This window comes from Anabas testudineus, chromosome 10 (assembly GCF_900324465.2).
Source record: "Anabas testudineus chromosome 10, fAnaTes1.2, whole genome shotgun sequence".
In the NCBI taxonomy this organism is placed as follows: domain Eukaryota; kingdom Metazoa; phylum Chordata; class Actinopteri; order Anabantiformes; family Anabantidae; genus Anabas; species Anabas testudineus.
Genome location: NC_046619.1, coordinates 7,368,038 through 7,385,908, shown reverse-complemented (window position 1 = coordinate 7,385,908; position 17,871 = coordinate 7,368,038). Strand labels below are relative to the sequence as shown.

At 41.5% G+C, this 17,871-nt stretch overlaps 4 protein-coding genes and 1 long non-coding RNA gene across 6 annotated transcripts; 1 reads left to right on the top strand and 4 right to left on the bottom strand.

The window, feature by feature from the left end:
• Positions 1 to 2,874: 2,874 nt before the first annotated feature.
• Positions 2,875 to 5,117, bottom strand: foxi3b (forkhead box I3b). The gene is made up of 2 exons (XM_026357899.1): positions 4,271 to 5,117; positions 2,875 to 4,144 (listed from the first exon to the last, which is right to left on the bottom strand). The coding sequence occupies exons 1-2, from the start codon at positions 4,869 to 4,871 to the stop codon at positions 3,567 to 3,569; spliced, it is 1,179 nt and encodes a 392-aa protein (XP_026213684.1). The 5' UTR covers positions 4,872 to 5,117; the 3' UTR covers positions 2,875 to 3,566.
• Positions 5,118 to 5,609: 492 nt separating this feature from the next.
• Positions 5,610 to 9,185, top strand: LOC113161053. Its single transcript, XR_003298724.1, has 4 exons — positions 5,610 to 5,879; positions 7,160 to 7,262; positions 8,031 to 8,165; positions 9,064 to 9,185. It is a non-coding gene; the product is annotated as an uncharacterized LOC113161053 (long non-coding RNA).
• Positions 8,190 to 12,250, bottom strand: lcp2b (lymphocyte cytosolic protein 2b). Of its 2 annotated transcripts, none has more exons than XM_026358549.1 (14): positions 11,535 to 12,250; positions 11,325 to 11,387; positions 11,180 to 11,226; positions 10,968 to 11,030; positions 10,842 to 10,870; positions 10,697 to 10,737; positions 10,369 to 10,567; positions 10,175 to 10,267; positions 9,900 to 9,980; positions 9,704 to 9,788; positions 9,539 to 9,605; positions 9,111 to 9,185; positions 8,707 to 8,856; positions 8,190 to 8,561 (listed from the first exon to the last, which is right to left on the bottom strand). In XM_026358549.1, the coding sequence occupies exons 1-14, from the start codon at positions 11,610 to 11,612 to the stop codon at positions 8,400 to 8,402; spliced, it is 1,233 nt and encodes a 410-aa protein (XP_026214334.1). In that variant the 5' UTR covers positions 11,613 to 12,250; the 3' UTR covers positions 8,190 to 8,399. The 2 variants fall into 2 exon arrangements, with proteins under 2 accessions (XP_026214334.1, XP_026214335.1); XM_026358550.1 differs by having other exon boundaries at positions 8,190 to 8,525.
• A 601-nt stretch (positions 12,251 to 12,851) lies between these two features.
• Positions 12,852 to 15,709, bottom strand: LOC113161052 (protein Wnt-8-like). Its single transcript, XM_026358551.1, has 6 exons — positions 15,642 to 15,709; positions 15,510 to 15,543; positions 15,274 to 15,403; positions 14,839 to 14,964; positions 14,514 to 14,656; positions 12,852 to 14,420 (listed from the first exon to the last, which is right to left on the bottom strand). Exons 1-6 carry the CDS (start codon positions 15,707 to 15,709, stop codon positions 13,863 to 13,865), a joined length of 1,059 nt encoding a protein of 352 aa, XP_026214336.1. The 3' UTR covers positions 12,852 to 13,862.
• A 59-nt stretch (positions 15,710 to 15,768) lies between these two features.
• LOC113160895 (protein Wnt-8a-like) lies at positions 15,769 to 17,780 on the bottom strand. Its single transcript, XM_026358358.1, has 4 exons — positions 17,621 to 17,780; positions 17,204 to 17,329; positions 16,958 to 17,100; positions 15,769 to 16,755 (listed from the first exon to the last, which is right to left on the bottom strand). The coding sequence occupies exons 1-4, from the start codon at positions 17,778 to 17,780 to the stop codon at positions 16,189 to 16,191; spliced, it is 996 nt and encodes a 331-aa protein (XP_026214143.1). The 3' UTR covers positions 15,769 to 16,188.
• Positions 17,781 to 17,871: the final 91 nt, after the last annotated feature.

Genomic DNA, 17,871 nt, shown 5'->3' with positions numbered 1-17,871 from the left:
GCATTTCATGGACAAGTCAAGGACAAGTGACAGAATAAGAAACGGTCTGAATTCAGTCATTTTCCACTGACCTCTGAGGAGCACCAAAAAAGAAAAAGGTCGTTCATTGACTTTCAGGCTGAGGACGAGGTACTTAATCCTTTATACCACCTGAATGCGTGTGTCTGGAGTGTGCATGGATGTTTACACATAACAGTGAGCTGGTAATGGAGAGCTGGAGCACTGGGCATGACGACATGTCTTCAGGCTTGATGTTCTCTGCTGCCGTTTACTAAACAGCCCAGATAGCGCATAACTGTTTTAGTAAATACAGAAGGCGCGTGTGTTTTCGTCCTTGTGTGTGTTTTGGGTTAATCTGGTACCGGGACAGTTAGCCTTCTGTTCAGGTAGCAGTTATTGCAAACTGAAGTAATGTGTGGTCTCACTTTAAAGGAATCTTGATGAGATTTACTGCCTGTTAAGACATTATCCACTGCACAGTGAGTGAACTATGAAATATTTTATATAGTGCTATAATCAGGGCAGCAAACACAAATCCCTCATGCACAGCAGCTCTGGTGTAATCGTTCTGTAGCTGAGTTTATATTATAAACACCACATGCTTGCATGCCCTCACTGCACAGATGCACACAAACACAGACTCCCACAAATGCGTGCGTGTGTGTGTGCGTTTGTGGTGCATTTCGTTAGTTCGACAGGTGCGTGGAAGACTGCCACGAGCCAGGCGGCAGGTGGAGATGAGGATTTATAGATTTTAATCGTATCACTCTGTTGTGCAATAATTCTACTGCCTGAGGCAAGGAAGGTCCATAGCTACACTAACATGTGATTGATGGATGCTGTGCTACATATCCCTGACTCACCGAGAAGCTAGTGTGTTCCATGTATATTAGATTTCACTGCAATAAATGGTGGCTCAATTCTGAATGTACTAAAGGGGAAAAAATAAAATCAAACAGGTGATCTGATGAGAGTTTCTAATACTGTATAGTCTACTTGGAAAAGATAATTGCATATGAGCAGACATTCCATGGGGAAAAGTCAGATAAACAGACAAGGGAAGTCCCAAAATATGAAAATGTGCATAGTGTTACAGCTTTCAGTGAAGTCATTTGGTGTCAGTAATGTGAACGCTCTCAGGTTGGACCATTTCTTATCTGGAAAGCTCCATCTGGAACACGGCATTCTCACCGCGACCCTGTCATACCCATCCGTGATGTGATAAACGGTTACAAATTTGCATCAATTTGAAACTGTCTAAAAAAAAAAAAAAAGACAAGCAGATTGACAAAGCAATAGCTATCTACCGCTATGTGCTCTCAAGGCCACGTCTGTCACCTGCCAGCGAAAGATCCTTGTAATAAAACAACAACAACAACAACAACAACAACAACAACAACAACAACAACTGCGCACAATTTCTGTAACATGCCATTATAATTAGGGATGGAAGTGTCACATGTCTGAACACCAGTATCCTGATATTTTCTATACTTGTCAGCTTTCATCTCTGTTCATCTCATCTTCCCGCCTTTTTTTTTAAATTATTTTAATTTATTTTTAGATGCTCCAGAGCCACTCTGTTAGTCTAAACATATTGTATTTGCATATGGGTTTGGCACAGTCATGATTCCCTGAATGACTTCTGAGGTTTGTAGAACTACATTTCACGCAGTTAAATCAGATATGCTAGCGAGTGTGACCTGACTGATAAAGCAGGACTTCATGCAACCTCATCACTTGTTTTGAAATCAGTTATGCAAATTCTGACTGGTTGACCTCCTAACCCCCAACCACTAATATACTTTTTCTTTTGTACCAGGATATTACATTACACTTGATCTGAGTCTGGTCTCTTTCTCTCTTTTTCTTTTCTTTTCTTTCTTTCTTTTCTTTCTTTCTTTTCTTTCTTTCTCTCTTTCTTTCTTTCTCTTTCTTTTTCTTTCTTTCCTGTGTTTAGTGTAAATGTATGCCATGCTGCCTGTGTTTCAGGGTAAATAAAGGCCTAAGGCTGACAGCGATCAATGTCTGTTTATATTTATTTAAATAACATATCTGTAGGACAATTAAAGAGCATCATAAACCGAGTAAAATAATTTAAAAAGGCTTCAGTGATCACAATTAAACACGTTTTGTCTTGTTATTATTAAGTAATGTGTAATTTACAACGTGGCAGGGGGAGTCGTGGGCTCCCAATAGTCCCTAATGTGCTCCAAGTGTTGGAAAATGAAGTGGAATCTGTGATATGAAGGCAAATTCTGTGTCAACTGTTATCCACCTGACTTATTAAAAGCTCATTGTGGTTGCACTTAACACTTCACTGTCCAGTTTTGTAATCTTTACTTTTGTATTTCATTTCTCTTTTAAATACTATGCCATTGTCCTGTACAGTGCATTTTTTTTATGAATGGCAGTCAGACTTACTCAGTGAACTTCTTTTTTTCTGTGCCTATGACAATAAATCTGTTTACTTGCATTGAAAACATACTATATACACCATATATTGCCTGTACAGAGCTTTGTTATTTGATTTACTGTTTTGATTCTATAATGAACAGCGACATTTGTTTTTTAACATTTGGTCCTTGGTCAGCAGTATCTGTGTATAGGTGGTGTAACAGAGAAGGATTTCAGTGTTTAGCGTAGGAAAGAGGGACCGCATGGGAATGTGGATTGTCATCGTTTAGGAGAATCAGTTAACTATCCATCACACAGAGATCAGGTTTCACTGACATGCAGGTTCTACACTACTGGTCATCGCTTTTCTGACAGGACTGTTTTCTGTCAGTAAGTGCTTATTGTCTTGTTTTTCTTTTTCCATTTTTTGGCACTGTTTGACATAAAATAAAATAACTAATGCAAAAGATGTATGTATGAATTTGAAAACCTTTTATTCATATCAAAAACACAACATATATAGAATATACCATACATTAAAAATCCTTTTTGTACATATAGCAATAACAGATGCACCAAGAAACAACGTAGATGTATAACATAACACAGACATATTTACAAAGTAAAATTACCACTTGTGTATCAAACTCCAAGACTGTATGTTCATTTAATAAGCAGTAAAAACATTCTACCTTTTACCTTTAGCTGATTCTATGAAGGCAGCGATCACACACACACACACACACACACAATGTAGACAGTGGTGTAATTTAACTACACCTCTAAATGTGCTGTCTGAGCATTGTGTTGGTGATACCATCAATACTCGTATATACCAGCCTGATGTCAGCAGATCACAGCCAGGATCTGTTAATAATGAGTCAGATCTGATAGAGACCAGCTTTGGTTAGAATAAAAGCTGACTGAGGATCTGATATTTAAGTTGACGACGGTTTCAGGGACTGACGCTCGTAGACGGCTGCAGCTTAGTCAGCCGTTCCTGTGGGAATCAAAGCCTTTTTACTCTGCAGTCACACGCTATAGTGATCTCAACTGTCTCAGTCAGCGCAAATATTCTCTGTGTGTTTGTGTGTGTGTGTTGTTTTTCACAACAGAATCTCAACAACAGAACAAAAATGACCAGACACGTAAATTTCCCAGTTTCCTTATTAAACCTCTGTGCCCTCACGATGATAGATGATTCCTGTCGAGCTCAGCGCAGGGTAGAAATGCCCACTGGACCCACTGTACTGGCTGAGGATGGGGCTAGTGTAGCCTAAGGAAGAGTGGGTGGGTGAAGAGGAGAGAACAGGGGGAGCTGGCACTTGTGGTACCCACTCTGGGCCACCTGAGTTGGGGGAATAGCTACTAAAACTTCCTGGCTGCACGGGTCTATGAGGCCCCTCTAATGGAAGGTTAATCTGCAGTGGCCTGCTTAACCCATCACCTCCCACCTCACCCGTTCCTCCAGATGCCACTCCAGACATCTCAGACAAGAAGCTGCCCAGACACGAAGTGGGACCTGACGATGAAGGGGAGGGGATCCGGTCCGGCGTGGAGGAGATGTTAAGAGCAGCGCTGCCAGAGTGTTTGGGACTGCCCCTGTCACTGTCCCCTGACTCTGGACCCCCAGAACCTCCCTCTCCATTGGCGAGAGAGTCAGACTTCCTTTTTCTTTTGCGGCGGAAGTTTCCGTTGTCAAACATCTTCTCACAGTTTGGGTCAAGGGTCCAGTAGTTGCCCTTTCCTGTGATATCAGAATGAACAGTTCACAAGAATGTTTCAAAAATAAGAATATAGCTTTACAATATGTAACACATTCAAAAATACAAAACTAAATAATGAAAAATGTGAATAAATACATTTCTATTACCTGGATCATCCTCATCTCTGGGTACTTTTTTGAAGCAGTCATTGAGTGACAGGTTGTGTCTGATGGAATTCTGCCAGCCCGCTTTACTCTTGTTGTAGAAGGGGAAGTTGTCAGCTACATACTGGTAAATTTGACTCAGCGTCAGTCTCTTGTCCGGTGCTCCGTGAATAGCCATGGCAATGAGGGCTGAGTAGGAATATGGAGGTCTGACCAGCTTCATCAGGTCTTCTTGCGAGGGAAGAGAGAACCAGCTCAGCTCTCCTCCTGGACCCCCAGCTCCTGGTGGGCCGAGGTATGGTCTCTGCATGCCGTAGTGTTGAGGGACAAAGGGTGGGCCGGGGTTACCAGGCGGGCCCGTGGTAGCCAGGTATGGTGGTGTGTTGATCCCAGAGCCATTGAACCAGAGGTAAGGGTTTGAAGAGGAGGTGGTGTAGTCGCTCAGCTCGTAGGAAGTCGGAGTAGTGCGCTGAGGACTCGGCAGAGAGGGAGGAGGGTAGTAGCAGTCACTGTACATGCTGAGCTCAGGGGGCTCCTGGCCAAGGCTGGGGAACTGTGGGCCACACCGAGGAGGAGACTGGCCTTGGGCCTCAAATGAAGACATTGTCAGAGTTCTTCTCACCTCTCAGAATCTCTTCTTTTGCCTCTGGATGTCCTTCCTTTTGATGTCCAAACGTTTCTACGATGACTTTGTCAGCTTTTAAAAATCCTTTTCTTGTCCAGTCCTTTGCAGGTATTTGATGTGTGCGAGCCGATACAACTGAAGGTGTCTAAGCTTCTAACTTTAAGGCTACTCTTCTCCACCCCTTACTTGTCTGTTTGCCCTTGCTTTATGTTAAGATGTCACCTGTCATACCTGCTTTATCTATTTCCCCGGAAACGCCCCCAGTCTCTTTCCATTGGTTGTTTTCTCAGGTAAGTAGCCTGTTCCTGCTTTCTCCTTTCTCTCTCCTTTTTTCCTGCTGTCAGCTAGTTCAGGTCCTCCACAGGTTTTGTTTACCCTCAATAAAATCATTTTCCATTGAAACAGTTCCAACATTAATCGAGTTCAGTCACCTGTAATGATAGATTATATATATATATATATATTTTTTTTTTACAACTTTTTTCATTTCTTTTGAGCTTGGGACACAAATAAAGCCACATTAAGTCAGTTTAGTTAAAATATCACAGAAGTACTAAACTTATAGAAATGGTGGAACAATAACAACCAAGAAGTGACTTTTACCTGTACAATTTAATTTTAAATATATAGTATCATTTTTTGTATTAATAGTATACATTTTTTTATTTTATTTATTTGTTTTTGTTCATTAGAAATAAAGTTTCTGTAAATGGGGACTTAGATCACCTGTTCCTTCACCACAAGTTGTTTGATACCTCAAGTTGTAATTTCTATTTATATTATTATCACTTTTTTGCTAAGAAAATGTATTGTACCTCGTGGCTACTGAATATTATTTTACGGTAAATGTGTTTTTAGTCTGATAATTTATCTAAAAATCACAGGAAGTTACATCTTTTTTTTTTTTTTCAATTATTATTAAATACGCGCACATCGTCATTTGTTTTCATGCTAACGCGAGATCCACTCTGGTAAACACCCCCTGCTGTAAGTGTTTATCTACATTTATTAAAACAGGAGTGTCTGCTAGTATTTGTATAAAACTGTATTCTAGTATTTGTATAAAACTGTATTCTAGTATTTGTATAAAACTGTATTCTAGTATTTGTATAAAACTGTATTCGTCACAAATAACTAACCTGATAAAACAACATCTTTCATTTTAGCCGAACCAACGATGCTAACGTTCACCAGGGTAACGTTAGCCTACGTTAGCACTGTTAGCTAGCTAGCCAGCTACAGTTTATCTAGCTAGTTAGCTAGTTACCCCTACTGCTTTGAACAGCCTTAATGCTATTAGCCAGTATGTTTTTTATAGTTAATACCAGCAACATGACAGTTTGTAATTAAACGTCAGATGGCCCATTCATCTTCGCCTCATGAGCACAACAGCATAGACGAAATGTTGGAGCTGAACAAGGATTTAGAGAGGATGATTGAAGCCGTCGAAAACATGTCAGGTGGGTAACGTTCACCCCGGCTCCCTTCATTGTTGCACAGTGTTTGACAAGTTCACATGTCTTTCATGTGAACTCTCAAGTCTAAGTAAGGTTAAGGTTAAGTTAATATAAGTGATCTGAGGTCCTCGTCTTTCCTTACCACCTGCAGTACAGCTGACCTGGATGGCCTATGACATGGTGGCACTGCGGACCAGCCCGGCGCTGGGGGTCGAACTGGAGGAAGCGTATCAGAGGTGCAGAGCTGCTGTTTGTGGAGACCGAGAACAGGAGCCGGAGGATGACAAAAGTCCTGAAACAGCTGCCTAAACACTCAGTCAGATCTAATATGTCTATGTATTTACTTATTTTCTTTTACAAGTTTTCGGTGTTGTGATCAGTATTAAAGCGAATTGTGCTGCAATTGTAGGACTGCAGGCGTTCAGACATGCTCCAGCTTTCTGTTTGTGGGTATGCAGTAAACAGGCTGTTTCATTCAGTAATGTGCAGAATGCAGCTCTTTGATTGTTATCAGCTGATGGTCTGCAAATATTAATTGTTATGTAGCTACTAAAGTGTTCTGCTCTGTTAGGTTGTTAAGTGAATAAATACATACATAAAATGAGAATGTTGTGTTCTGTTGTTTTTATAGACACTACATTGTTTGGCACCTACCTTTTTTAATTGTATTAACGTAGTTTTAACCCTATGGGTATGACATTGGATTGGAGCATTTTGCCAGCGTTCAGGATTGCCTGTGAAGTTTGTTTGAGTTTGTGTATAATATATGATAGTTGTTTTAGTTTGTTTTGTTCTTATTTAATTTGTCAGATGGAAAAGAACACAGGACAAGCCGCTTCCCCTACCTGCACTGATCTGGAAAACATACTGAAAGGGCTGGACTCCATGTCTAACTGCATGGATCAACTGGCATGTATGTATTACTATTTGTCTTTGTCCAATGTCTTTATGCCTGAAGAACTATGAGTAAACATCATTTATAACAGTAGGATGATCTTGATCATTGATTTGCAAATATGCAAAGTACATGATGTAACTGTTATCTTAGATGTTAACTGTGATAGCTGAAAGTGGATTTTTTTTTTTTTTTTTTACACCAGCTGCTGCGCAACTTAGTCTTGCTTGTGGATATCAGTGGTGCAGAGTTATAATTAATGATATCTGGCGGATTACATTCTGCAGTTGAATACGTGTAACTGAAGGATTTTACACATGCAGTCGTTCATGAGACCATTTGTTGTGAGGAATAATGTTGCAGCTTCTTTCTTTGCCGAGAGGGGCATCGGATGTGAGCAAAGTAGCAGTCAGCACATCGACTTACTGTGCTGTCTTATGTGATGATAAATATCTGCTCACTTTGATAACTCGAAGCCTGGAACTGAGCGTCACAGCACAATAGTTAAACTTTAACAATTTGTACTAGGAAAAGAAAAGCTCTAGCATGTGTGAAACAGAAATCTGTTGTCAACAGCTGTTGTTGCTTCAAATAAGATATGTCTTTGTCTTAGTTATATGAATAAATAGTGCTTTGAAATAGCCCGACAAAAAGGGGAGGAATGTATAATATTAAGGTTATCGTTTGTACCATTTTCTCCTAAGTACTATTGTCTTGGCTGTGAAAGCTTATATATTCTTAGACCAGAGGCAGTTGTGAAACCAGATATTTCTTTTCTGCCTGCAGTGCGAACCCAGCTGAGGCAGTGTGATCTGATCGTTTGTGTTGGCTGCCCCGACAAGCTGGTGTTTTTGAAAAATCCGAGAGGCACCAAAGCAGGAGCCGCCAGCTTGACCTGAAAGTGAGGCATGAAGAACGGAGGTAATGCTGTGTGTCTGGGGAAATAAAGAAACATCACTAATGTGAAAATAATACATTTAATTTATTATTATTTTTTTTTTACAAAAAATGCAAATGAAGCTACCAAAAGGAGGAATTACATAACAGTGACTTTTACAGTTTTACGGTTTGGATGTTCGCAATGTGCACAAATTTACCATGCAGAAACACAGAGATAGATGCAAACACCCATTTTAAGCCTGGTGTTGCTACTGGTCAGAGCCCTGCAGGGTACAGCAGACAACACTTGTTCTGCACTTCAGAGTTCTCGTCTGTGGCATCAATGAGCAGCAGCGGGGTATGTGCATGATGGGTAATCATCTCCTTCACCCCAGGGAAACTCTGTATCACAGCAGTACACAAAAAGATGACAGGGACCTAATGATGCAGTGCAGCACAAGTCAGCATCAAACGCTGCCTGAGGCCAACCACAATATGCCAACTTTTGAGTTTACTTCTAGGGAACAGACTGACTTTTCCCCTTTCTTTTTTAGCAATAGAGACAGTAGTGTCATTATTTTACCTTGTTGTTGTTTATGCCAGTGCCGAGGGAGTAGGAGTCGCCTTGGTTACGGATCTTAATGTTGTAAACCTTGCCTTGTTTCAGCAGCATGAGAGTGAAGGGGTGTTCAGCAAAGCCTTTTGTGCTGTCTCTCACCACAAATGCACCATCCTTAAACACAAAAGTGCACATATACAAACATACACAGTTTAACATGATACTGAAAATTAAAATGTGTGAAATATGTAATATATATATGTGTGTGTGTGTGTGTGTGTGTGTGTGTGTGTGTGTGTATATATATATATATATATATATATATATATGTGTGTATATATATATATATATATATATCTGTCACACGTGTCTGTGCTTCAGAATGAAAACAGATGTGCTATGTAAGACTGTAAGAGGCAGCACCTGACCTTGTTCACCACTCGGAGAGCTACTTCGATCTCATGTCTGGTTACCTTTCCAACGTACCAGCTGGGATCCAAACCCTGGATGCACAAAAACAGTCAAAGTAAAGACTAAGTAATCAAACGCTTCCCGTTTGTCTTTTGAGATGAAAAAGTTCAGTAAAGTAAAATGAATTATTAAATAATTTGTATTATAAAAAGAAATGTAACGAAAGATATTTCCAATTACCTAGAGAATAAAAAACTGTTTATCAGAGCACATGAAAAAGTCCATATTGCTATGTACATGTTACAACGTTGCCATCTACTGTTTTCCTTATGAAAGTGCCCAAGATGTGTAATTGCACAAAAAAGTTAATATAATGTGTGTTTTCCATTTAGCACAGTATATGTTTCTGTTGCGGCCTGATTGGGATTCCACTTTTGATTCTCACCTGTCCTGCTGTTGGGTTGTTAACCTTAGCAGGTTCTTTTGGTATAGGAGGAATGAACCTACTTGGTCTGTGAGGGGGAAAAAAAATTAGAACATAGTTTAAAAACTTAAGGACTTAATTTATTTAGAGTGAAGTGCTTACTATTGGTGTAAATTGTTCAGATACCTATTGGGCAAGTCTCTGGGTTTGGGGCTCCTTGGTTGAGGGATCCTGCTGGTGGGTGAGTCCGGACCCTTGACAGCACTGCCCTCTTGTGGACATTATGAATAACGTGAAACACAAACCTCGTAGGAGACACAGTTGCAAAGTTTCTCTGAATTTGTGCTATCATCACAAATATAGCGTAATAAACAGTACGTACGTAATCCTACGAGGCCTGTCTGTGATGTGGCAGGTTTTCCAGGCTTCTTGCTCCTGTCAATATGTGGAATGGCGTGGCTGACTGGTGTTAGGAATGGGAAAATATGTTTAACATAGGTTTAAATGGCTTTAAATGGCCAAAGCCATTAATGATCTGTGTGTGTATGTGTGTGTGTGTGTGTGTGTGTGTGTGTGTGTGTCTGACATGTTGAAAGAAAACAAAAAACAAAAAAACTATTAATAAACTAATTGTGAAGTAATAAAATGTAAAGTTACCTGATATTTTTAAAGGTCTCCCAAGGGTAGAGTTTATTCTTGATGGGTCAGGAAATTGAAGTTTTGAAATTCTTACAGCAGGATTGGGGATTTCTCACATACAAAAAACAAGAATACGTTGGGAAACATAAACACCCGTTCTTCTCTTGAAGCATTTTTTTTTTGCACAGCTTGCCATTATTGCTTTGTTTTACCTCTGGAATAACAGTCGTGAATATTAGCTTCTCTCAGGCGTCGGGGTGGCTTCACTGTGCCTGCATAAGCGGGTGGCTCGTAGCCAATTTCACTCTTGCCAGTGTCCTCAGCAGTTTGTGACTCAGTCATAGCACAGATGTATCCGTCTGCACCTTCTTCCAGTTCTGGACACTCATAGTCACATTCAGTTTCATTATCCTGACCAAGGCACATACGTGTGAACTTGAGTACAGTCAGACCACATAACATACATAACATATATCAAACAACAAGATGAAATAGTTTGCATTTATAAAAGTATTTAATGTTAAAACCTTTTCTGCTTACAAGTTCATCAGAGTCCCAAGGGTCTTTGTCCTGTACAAATACTGTTTTACAAAATACATCAAAATAATAATAATAAATAAAGGTGTCATGCCCAATAAACAATTGCTTTAAATAAGTGAGATAGTTAGATTTAACTGGCTTATACCTTGTTTTGGATACGCGTGTGCCTTTAAGCTGCAAAAAGAAAAAACAAATAATATGAAAGCTGTGCTTTGTTGGTTGCACTTACTTATGCATTCAGTAAAAGCTGTAAAATAAACTGTTTTCTCACTTAGGAACAAGGCTCCTCTTCGGCTCCTCCTTTTTGATTTCTCTCTGGATCTTTGTAATGAATCTATAAAAATAATTTATACACACAATTATTGTGTGCATTGCTACATTTAATTGTGGCCCCAACTAACATCTTTAGGACTGTTTTAATATATTTGGCTGGAGAATTGTAAGGCGTCATTACAGTAAAAAGATATTTTCAGTCAAACTCACGAATGATAAAGGCTGGGGAACGCTTGAAGGTCAGACGGAGTCATTTGCTGGATGATGTGGATTTGAGAATGATGAAAAATAGAGAATCGGTCGCTTGGAATGTTTTAGAATATGATCGTAGATAAGACACGAAAAGTAGACTCACCATAAACTGTGCTCCAGTTATGTTGCCCTTTATCACCACTTTGTCACAGCCCGTTAACTGAAGCTGAGGAAAACATAAGACGTCACACATGTTTTAAAGACAAATAATTAAGGCGTGTGTGTGTGTATGTATATGTAGAAAATATATATAATATATATATATATATAAAATATATATACAGGATGTATTGTGTGTGTGTTTAATACTCACCCTCCTCATGTAGTTGGATAGACTTTGTGAATTCCATCCCATCACCTCTTTTTTAGAAGGCGCATTATTGAAACTCATCCTTTCGGTGATAGCAAGACCTCCTTGCTTTCCCGTGGACTAACAACACTGCTGCTCTTGTAGTTTGCATAGACAAAATAAGACACTTAAGCACTCTTGTGGTGTGGTGTGTTCTTTTGCGCCTATTGTGTAAAAGGCTAAAGTAGAAATTTCTGTTGCTCGTAAAAGGATATGAAACATTTAAAGTTAGAAGCTGCGTGCACTACAGAGAACTCTAAACATAGGTCCTGCTTACTTCCTTTCACATAGCTACACTGCTACCACAAACCCAACTCTGTTGTGACTAATAATGTGTGTGTCTAATTCATGTTGCATTGTAATCTCATGCATGCTTTTTTTTAAATTGTAATTCATAGCATGGAGCTGTTTAAGGCAGTGTCAGATCTTGCATACCAGCCGCAGGCCTCTTGGTATCTCACACCCAGGTGAGAGAGGAGGGCAGTGGGGAAGAAGGAATGATCAATCATGCTCAGATACCCGAAGACCCCCAGGCATGTCTGGGTGAATACATGTGTCCTCCTGGGGGGTACTGGCAGGAGATCACCCCCCTCTGCCTGTTTTCCTCCTCTGTGTTGATTTGGAAACATGAAACTGCCACTGGGGAAGAGAAATGAGATACAGTATAATCATTATAAATCTATGCAGGCACCACTCATCAACTTTGTATTAAGCTGGTGTGAGCTTTGTTCAGAAAACAATGCAAGCTAATTCAAAAACCTGTGCACAAATAAATTCATGAACCTAGACAGGGACATCAAACATTGCATTTTAGTTGGAAAGTACACTTTTTAGGGAGACGTTTCCCCTCAGACAATAGGACTCTGTGCTGTCACCTCACATACAGAGCACAGACAAGCATGATACAGGATCAATATGGAGCCAATAATGTTCCCAGTGGAGAGCAGAGATGAGAGGCGGGTCTGTGAGGGCTTGCAGTGGGGTGAAACCTTCATTAACACACAGCAGGACAGCACGGGAAATACAGGACATCCCCACAAGCAAACAGACAAATGGGAGGGAGTGTTTTGGTCTGAGAGAGGGAGTGTAGTATCTCAACTTCTCTATTCTTTCTAAAAAAAGACGTTTTCTGCGGCCTGGTCCATATTTAGTCCTGCAGAAGAACATGTGCATATGTAGTGTTGTTATTGTGTATTGAGGTGCTTGCCTGTCAGTGTGTACTGTTGAGCTTTTTGTATAGGCGCCAAGCATGAACTGATTTGTTACGTTTGAATTGCTTAGTGTTCAGTATGTTGTATAATGAAGTGATCATTCACATTGTATTTTCTCTCTAATACTTACATAGTAACTAGTCTGTAAACACATCAAAACAGTTCCCTTTCTGTTAGGCTCTCTCTCTCTCCTCCAGGCATGGACCCCCTGATGAAGGTAATATCCATGCCATCACTCATTCAACTGAGACAGTGGCAGATTTATGACTCGTCCAGCTGAGAGGAAGGTTTTTTTTTTGCAGATACAGGGGGGGTAAAGGAAAGAAACATGCGAATGAATAGGTCTTTTTAGACACAGATGGGCCAGTGGGCGGAGATGAGGCTCCTCTTAGACCAGATTACTTGCAAATTATGAGATTAGAAATTAACTTGCATTCACGGTGGAATGAATCCTCACTGGATTGACAGTAATAGCTGGACCCTAGTGTGACCTAAGCTGATGAGAGATGTTCACTCAGACTTTCAGTTGCAGTTTGTCAGTGCGCTTCCTCCTTGCGCTTTGATGTGTTTGGCACATTTGCATCGTCTGTGGGCTGTGACAAAGACCAGAACAAACTGGTGGTGTTCCGCATTATCAGGCCTTACTTTACCTTCTAGCTTCCAGTGGTAGAAATACTCCCCTGATTTTTCTTTCATAGCCTCCACAGCCCGTTGAATGAAATCAATACACGTTGACATCAAAGCGATGCCCGGATCAACGCTGGATCAACACCTTGGTTAGGTGTGAACAGCACGGTGTTATCCATGTAATCCTCTGTTAAGTGTATTCACTCCATTCATATTGTAATGGACGCAATCTGGTGCCCTGTCATAAAGTCCAACGAGCCCAGGATTCATTAAGTAAAAAAAAAATAAAAATAAATAACAGCCAGAAATCTTTATTTTCAATGTTTATTTAAACAAAGCACAATGTTCATAAATAGGCACGCAGGTATTTATACAAAAAAAGAATAAAAGTGCAAACATTAGATAACATCTTCACCATCAGGCCTGTAGCTGTGATCCTGGGAATCGTTAGTGTTCATTTGGGACCGCGGTACTTTCTTCTAAAGCCGTGTCCGTCTGCTCCTTCCCTCCTGGCGCACACATGCTTGACTATAACCTGAGAGCAGTCTTCGCAGTTCACCTTGCAGCACCAGTGGAATTTGCAGTTGCAGCTGCTCACCACCTCCGTGCGCCTCTCCTCCACCCTCAGGCCGCATTCGTGGCACAGCCTGCGGCAGCTCCTCTTCTCCCACTGGGTCAAACCCTCTCCGTGCTGCACGCACTCGCGCCCCTCGGTGCCGTACAGCCCCAGGCTGGTGTTCGTCCTGCAGTAGTCCGGCGAGTCCTCCACGTAGATGAGCTCTGTCGGGGCGATGCTGCCGAAAGCGTCCGAGATGGCGCCGCGGTTGTCCGCGCTGTTGCCAGCTCGCATGCGCTTTTTGTCGATGTCCAGCTTCTGGGCCTGGCTGTGCTTGATCTTCAAGTAGTTGCCAATTTCTCTGAAATCCGACAGCTGCGTCCAGCAGGTTTGGACACTGCAGCTCTCGGACATGCCGTGGCATCTGCAGATGCGCTTCATTGTTGCCTTCACAGCCTGTTGGAAACCAGAGAGAGCTACATTGACTTCTCTGCACGATTTAAAACGGTAAAACGCCACACTGATGTTTGTGCTGTGGAAATAACTTACCAGGCGCCCTGCCTCGTTGTTGTGCAGGTTGACAGCAGCCCTGGAGTCCTGACCTGTCTCCTGAGCATCCACATACTGTTTGGAAATCCTCTCTCCGAAATCTGTATTGTCACTGCAGCCACCCCACAACCAGCCACGACCACCTGCACACAAAATGTCACTTAAGATCTAATCACCAACTTTCACATCCTCAAACAAAACAGATTTCAAATGCTTAGCTTGCATAGCAAACATAAGGTTAACTACCACAGCAGGTCATTGCAACTTGTTCTAGCTCTGTAGTAGGTCTGTGTTACAGTAGATTTACAGTAGGTATGATCCTCACCAATCTTCCCGTTCTTTGACACATCACAGCCACAGTTGTCCAGCTCCCCCAGGCTGCAGTTCCTTGTCAGGGTGTACATGACCCCTGCTGCACTGATGGCGTGGACGAAAGACGTTTCTCTGGTAGCTTTAAACGAGAGGAAACGTGGGACATGAAAATGCGTGTGGACAAGGTCTCTTATGGGGAAAAACACCTATGAAACAGTGTACGTGTAGAACACCAAGCTGCTAAAAGTGGAAGAGATCTCAGTGATCACCATTTGATATAATAACCATATCATAACATGCAGTCTACTATAACCTAAACACACACTGCTGCCTTTTTTCCGCACAGCTGGCATTTGAGTAGGTCATGTGATATGACGAACTTGCGCACACAACTGCAATAAATAAATAAAGAAATAAAGAATTGTAATTCTGCACAATGGTGACTTACCGCGTCTCAGTCCCTTGAGCTGTGTTGCGCTGTCTGGGCAGTTCCATCTGTCCCATGCGAACTGGTGTTTGCACTCCTCTATCCCACTCTGTGTGCCCACCTGCACGCTTCTTGCATAGGTGAGATAGGCCTGCACGGGGGGCAGCAAAAGTCATTTATATCACTCCAATCCCATTTTGAAATATTGTCTTTAAGCTCTCAGAGTCAAGTAGAAGTCCGTTTAGTTTTCTATTTACCTTAGATCCCGTCATAAGAAAGTTACTTGCCACCCTGAGAAGAAAATGGAGGGAAATAGAGAATACAGAATTAGATAAATCTGTCTCCAGATATCTAAGAGATACAGGCAAACAGTGTAGATCGTCTCTTACCAAGCATGTGTCGGGCTGATTTTATATAAGAGAGGCAGAAACCAAAATAATGAATACACCATTTTCATCTACAACGTTAGCTCTTAAAGCAGATCTCTATTATGACCCGGTGTGCTTCAACTTTCTCTTATATGAGTGAAGAACAAATGGGACTTTTGTTCTTTGTCTCTCAGGTCCCAGAAAGCTGATTGGGTGATGCGTTCAGGAAACGCCTATATGCGCACTTCAAAGGAGGCATTAGGCGGCACTTTATTTTCTAGTAAAGCTGCGTGACAGTAGGCCACCAATATACAAATAAGCGGGGAAGGAGTCACATGTAGTATATAAATATTTATTAGGAAACAGCATAATAAAAATACATCATCAAAAACATAATCTAATGTATGTACAGAATCAAATCAATAAGATAAAGTGCATCAAAAAGGCTTCGGCTGATGTGGTAGTTCAAAATGTAAACGGCATTGTTCTAACCTACAGAGTTATACCAGTTGATGTGTTGATGTCCATAATAATGAAATGAATAAAAAGTCTGTGGAATAACTGACAATCAGTGCCGCTGCGCACGGTGTCTGCGCTTTGTTTTGTTTAGTGGTTTCCTCCCGGTCTCTTGACGCGCACAGTAATATTTAGTTACAATTTGTGTGCATTTCTCACACTTCACTGTGCAGCACCAGTGAAATTTGCAGTGGCAGCTGCTGACAACCTCAACGCGCTTCTCCACCACTCTGAGGCCGCAGTCATGGCACAACCTGCGGCAGCTCTTTTTCTCCCACTGGGACAAGTTGTTACCGGCCTTCACACACTCTCGGCCCTCGGTGCCATGCACTCCCAGGCTCTTGTTCTTGATGCAGTAATCCGGAGAATCTTCCAGGTAAATGAGCTCCGTCTGAGGGATGCTCCTAAAAGCGTGCGCAATGGCTCCTCTATTGTCCGCACTGTTCCCAGCCTTCGCGGGCTTCTTGTCCATCTCCAGCTTCTTGGCATGTTCGTGCTTTTTCTTCAGGTAGTTTCCCACCTCCCTGAAATCGGCAAGCTGCATCCAGCAGGTTTGGATGCTGCAGCTCCCAGACACTCCATGACATTTACAGGCTTTCCTCATGGTGGCTTTAATTGCCTGGGAGAGAGAGAGAGAGAATTAATTAATAATCAAACCTACATAAATGTGTCTTTGTTCAGGATCTTAACCCATATGGTAAATATTCTGCGTCTATTGCATGTGTCGTCCATTTACTAATACTGATTTTAACTAGATAACATAGCCCTAAGACGTGACAGCAAACTTGTCAGGCTTCGGTATTGATACAATCATATCTTACCAGTCTACCAGCTTCGTTGTTGTGCAGGTTGACTGCTGCGCGTGAGTCGTGCCCATCTTCCAGCGCGTCCACAAACTGTTTAGAGATCTTCTCCCCAAACGCCACATTATCACTGCAGCCTCCCCATATCCACCCTCTGCCACCTGGGGATTCAAATATACGCACGTTATTACACTGCAAGAACCAAAGTGTATTTCACATAGTTTAAATTAGTAGTGGATATGATTTCATAGGTCATGTCCTTACCTGTCTGTCCAATTCTGGAGTCGTCGCAGCCACAATTGTCAAAGTCTCCCATACTGCAGTTTTTGGTGAGTGTGTACATCACTCCTGCCGCACTGATGGCGTGGACAAAGGACGTCTCCCGTGTGGCTATAAAAAGTTTCAGAGAAAGAAAAGCACGATTTTAGACATGGCACAAAAAGTTGGCACGGCTAAAACATAATCGCTCAAACGCTGTGCGTAAAAGGCGCCTAACCGCGCGTAAAGTACAGTCATACTGTTAATTCTCTGTGTTTTATTTGTGTCCCTTCTCGAAGGTCAGGTCACACGCTGCAGCACCTGAAGGAGTAACCTCTGCAAAGCTGACAGTTGCTGGAACTGAACAACTCATTTGCCGATTGCTACGCACATTGCGTAAATATGTGGAAACAAGTGTCTTACCACTTCGAAGGCCGTTGTGTGTGGATAGCTGGAGTGTGCTCTCGGGGCAATTCCACTTCTCCAACATAAACTGATGTTTACATTCTTGAATTCCGCTTCTGGCGCCCACTTGGACACTGCTGGTGTAGGTCAGAAAAGCCTTGGGAGAGAAAGCAAACATTATTGTCATTTATTATTGTTGTTGTTCATTATTGCATTTGTAATATTATATATGTCTAATATATATTATAGGTGCATTTCCCAGTTACTGT

Coding starts and splice junctions, on each gene's coding strand:
- LOC113160895 (XM_026358358.1), bottom strand. CDS start 17,780: ATGTTTGCTTTCTCTCCCAAGGCTTTTCTGACCTACACCAGCAGTGTC. Junction 17,101..17,203: donor CTCCAGAATTGGACAGACAG/GTAAGGACATGA, acceptor TTGAATCCCCAG/GTGGCAGAGGGTGGATATGG. Junction 16,756..16,957: donor ACAACGAAGCTGGTAGACTG/GTAAGATATGAT, acceptor TCTCTCTCCCAG/GCAATTAAAGCCACCATGAG.
- lcp2b (XM_026358549.1), bottom strand. CDS start 11,612: ATGAGTTTCAATAATGCGCCTTCTAAAAAAGAGGTGATGGGATGGAAT. Junction 11,031..11,179: donor TTCCCCAGCCTTTATCATTC/GTGAGTTTGACT, acceptor TTATTTTTATAG/ATTCATTACAAAGATCCAGA. Junction 10,871..10,967: donor AAGAGGAGCCTTGTTCCTAA/GTGAGAAAACAG, acceptor TTCTTTTTGCAG/CTTAAAGGCACACGCGTATC.
- LOC113161052 (XM_026358551.1), bottom strand. CDS start 15,709: ATGAAAATGGTGTATTCATTATTTTGGTTTCTGCCTCTCTTATATAAA. Junction 15,544..15,641: donor ATCAGCCCGACACATGCTTG/GTAAGAGACGAT, acceptor TTTTCTTCTCAG/GGTGGCAAGTAACTTTCTTA. Junction 14,421..14,513: donor ACAACGAGGCAGGGCGCCTG/GTAAGTTATTTC, acceptor GGTTTCCAACAG/GCTGTGAAGGCAACAATGAA.
- foxi3b (XM_026357899.1), bottom strand. CDS start 4,871: ATGTCTTCATTTGAGGCCCAAGGCCAGTCTCCTCCTCGGTGTGGCCCA. Junction 4,145..4,270: donor CAGAGATGAGGATGATCCAG/GTAATAGAAATG, acceptor CTGATATCACAG/GAAAGGGCAACTACTGGACC.